The 3,101-nt window shown below is 35.0% G+C and overlaps 1 protein-coding gene across 1 annotated transcript; it reads right to left on the bottom strand.

The window, feature by feature from the left end:
• LOC109847644 (uncharacterized mitochondrial protein AtMg00810-like) lies at positions 2,210–2,866 on the bottom strand. Its single transcript, XM_020416876.1, has one exon. It carries the CDS (start codon positions 2,864–2,866, stop codon positions 2,210–2,212), a length of 657 nt encoding a protein of 218 aa, XP_020272465.1.

The following is a 3,101-nucleotide window of genomic DNA, read 5'->3' as shown; positions in this document are numbered from 1 at the left end:
CAAAAGAAAAATAGTAAAACAATAAAAAAGGAAGCAAGAGAATAGACAATGGAAGCTAAAAGAAAATGAAGAACTTTAAAGCAAACTAGATAGTAGTATTAGCAGAAAGTAACTTACATACCGAAATAGCTTTACAAACTAGGAGCTGGAAGATCAACTGGCCAGCATCGGAGTAGTAGTACTACTCCACACCTTACACACTTATCTTACAAACATCCAAAAGAGAAAACTTCAAAGCAAAATTCACTCAAATTTAAAAGAAAACTAAGAATAGAAAACAAGAGGAAGCTCTAAGAGATTTTCTCTCTTCATTCTCCAAAAAGTCTCCCTTAATTTCATGAACTTCATCTAGTTTTATAGAGTTTTTTAAGATACTATGCTTAGATGCTTTGTCATGATATGTGGGACCTACAATAACAAAGTTTTCAAAATCTATCATGAAAATAGTTTATAGAGTAGCCATTGTAGTATAAGTAGGTAGGGGACACAAATTTTTTCATGCTTAGGTATTCAAGGTGGGAATCTGATGTAGAAATATCAACGTACTGTATGCAGTCTTTTCTGTCGGAATTGTGGATAGTTGCTTCTTTTAGTTGTGATTCAAAATTAGATTAGAGTTTATTATCTTAAACTAGAAAAATATATTGGTTAAAATGATTGACTTGATTCTTAAGTCGCTAGGATTAATTAGAGTTTTACCATAATTTAATGGCATGTCACATATTTTCCCATGTATGAGTTATTTCCTCTGTCAAATCACCGTTGATTGATATCCCATCTAAAGAAGGGAGTTCATTTTCTTAGTAGTGTCTTGCTGCCATAAAAATGTCCTATACTTCTCTTATTTCTGGACCAATTGGTTTATTGGTCATCCATCATTCTACGACTACTTTGGTTGCCATTGTCTGAGAAATTTCTCCCGTATTAATGTTTATGCAGATAATTCGAAGCCCATCTGTCATATAATATGCATAATATTCGATTAAATATTCAAGTTTTTTTATACAAGTGGATGATAGTTTGGAAACAATCCAACCCTATGTCATAGCATTTTTCATGAAACAAATTGTGGGAATGAAGTCTTTGAGATCGTAGAAATTTTTCATATCTACAAACTTGGAAAATATTCAAAGCGGCTTCTCTCATGTAATTATCTGTAATATTGAATTGAATGTACGCAAGACTCATAGGAGATAGGAAGATAGCTACCTTGATAATGACTGACAATCCTTTAAACCTCACTGGATTGTAGAAAGATGGGGGACCTCTTGTAATTCTTAATTCAGAGACAGTTACTGCTTCTATGTGAGGTATATACGTAGGAATTTCATGGAGATTTACAGCAAATCTAGGAGAGTAATATATTGTAAGAATCGTAAGCTTTGTAATTGTTTAGAAGGAGAATGATATTATTTTCTTCTACTTTTTCCTTCATAACATTTTGAATGTCTTGAAGCAAAATATTTAGTTTGGACCATAATTGCTTTTGGTTTAGACATTTTATCCAGATATTTTCTTGAATGTATTCTGGCACTTCAAGAATTTGAAATATCTCATTAGATGTTGATGTCACCTTACTATTATAAGGATAGCGATAATTAATCTCATATGAAAGATCTATAAATATTTCTCGTACCTGATTATTTGGTTTAATATATTTCTCATCCTTTTCTTCTAGAAGATGGATTAAATGAATCATGTAAACCCTAACTTGCTTTTTCTCTTGAGTACATATACAGTTCCATATATCATTGACGATCATATATGTTGAAATATATGTTATTTCTTATTTCAATGGAGTTGGGCACAAAGGCCCTTTATACACCTAAGGAGCTGAATATGGTTCCTTGATTACAGGATTGGAATCCCTCTAAAATAGCAACTAAGCTATCATAGAAGATATGTACAACTATATAAGATTTGAAAATAATAATCAGATCCTCTAAAAATAGAAACTAATTATAACAAAGAAATAAATCCTAACTAACTCCTATTTACAATGAATCCTAATATTTCTACACCCCCCTCAAGCTGGGGAGTATATATTGATCATTCCCAGCTTGGAGCATAGATTTTCAAATGTAGGCCTTTGGAGAGCTTTAGTTAGGATATCTGCAGTTTGTTGTTGTGATGGCGTATATCCAAGGTTGATGATTTTTGCTTCAATCTTCTCGTTTATGAAATGTCGATCAACCTCAATATGCTTTGTTCAATCATGATGGACAGGAATCCTTGCAATGCTTATAGCTGCCTGGTTGTCGCACAAGAGTGTGATTGACTCTAAGTTCTCAACTTTGAGTTCGTTGAGCAATCTTTTAAGCCACATTCCTTCGCATATTCCTTGTGACATGGCACGATACTCAGCTTCTGCACTACTCCTTGCAACAACGGATTGTTTCTTACTTCTCCACGTGACGAGATTGCCCCACACAAATGTACAGTAACCTGAGGTGGACCTCCTATCAGAGAGAGATTCGGCCCAATCTGCATCGGTGAACACCTTGATTCCTCTATCTGAACCTTTTGTAAATGCTAGTCCTTTGCCCGATGTACTTTTAAGATATCTCAGAATCCGATATGCTGCCTCAATATGTTCCTTTGTAGGGTTGTTCATAAATTGGCTTACAACACTCACTGAGAATCCTATGTCTGGTCTTGTATGGGAAATGTAGATTAGTCTTCCTACTAACCTTTGGTACTGCCCTTTATCTACCGGTGTACTGTCCTGTTTGGATCCTACTTTGTTGTATGGATCTATTGGTGTGTCAGCTGGTTTACTCCCTAGGATTCCTGTCTCTTTTAGGAGATCAATGACATACTTCCTTTGAGAGATGAAGATTCCTTTCCTTGATCTAGCGACTTCCATTCTAAGGAAATACTTTAAATTTCCGAGATCTTTAATCTCAAATTCCCTTGACAAGAGGTTTTTCAGACGGGTAGCTTCTATGTGATCATTGCCGATCAGGACTATATCATCAACATAGACAATGAGAATGGTTTCCTTTGATCCGAGGTGTGGTTGACAAAAAGGGTGTGATCCGCTTGGCATTGAGAGTATATAGTCCCTTTGAGAACCTTAGAGAACCTATCGAACCATGCTC

Source organism: Asparagus officinalis, chromosome 7 (assembly GCF_001876935.1).
Source record: "Asparagus officinalis chromosome 7, Aspof.V1, whole genome shotgun sequence".
NCBI lineage: Eukaryota > Viridiplantae > Streptophyta > Magnoliopsida > Asparagales > Asparagaceae > Asparagus > Asparagus officinalis.
This window is presented reverse-complemented; position numbering and strand designations above follow the sequence as displayed.

Coding starts and splice junctions, on each gene's coding strand:
- LOC109847644 (XM_020416876.1), bottom strand. CDS start 2,866: ATGGAAGTCGCTAGATCAAGGAAAGGAATCTTCATCTCTCAAAGGAAG.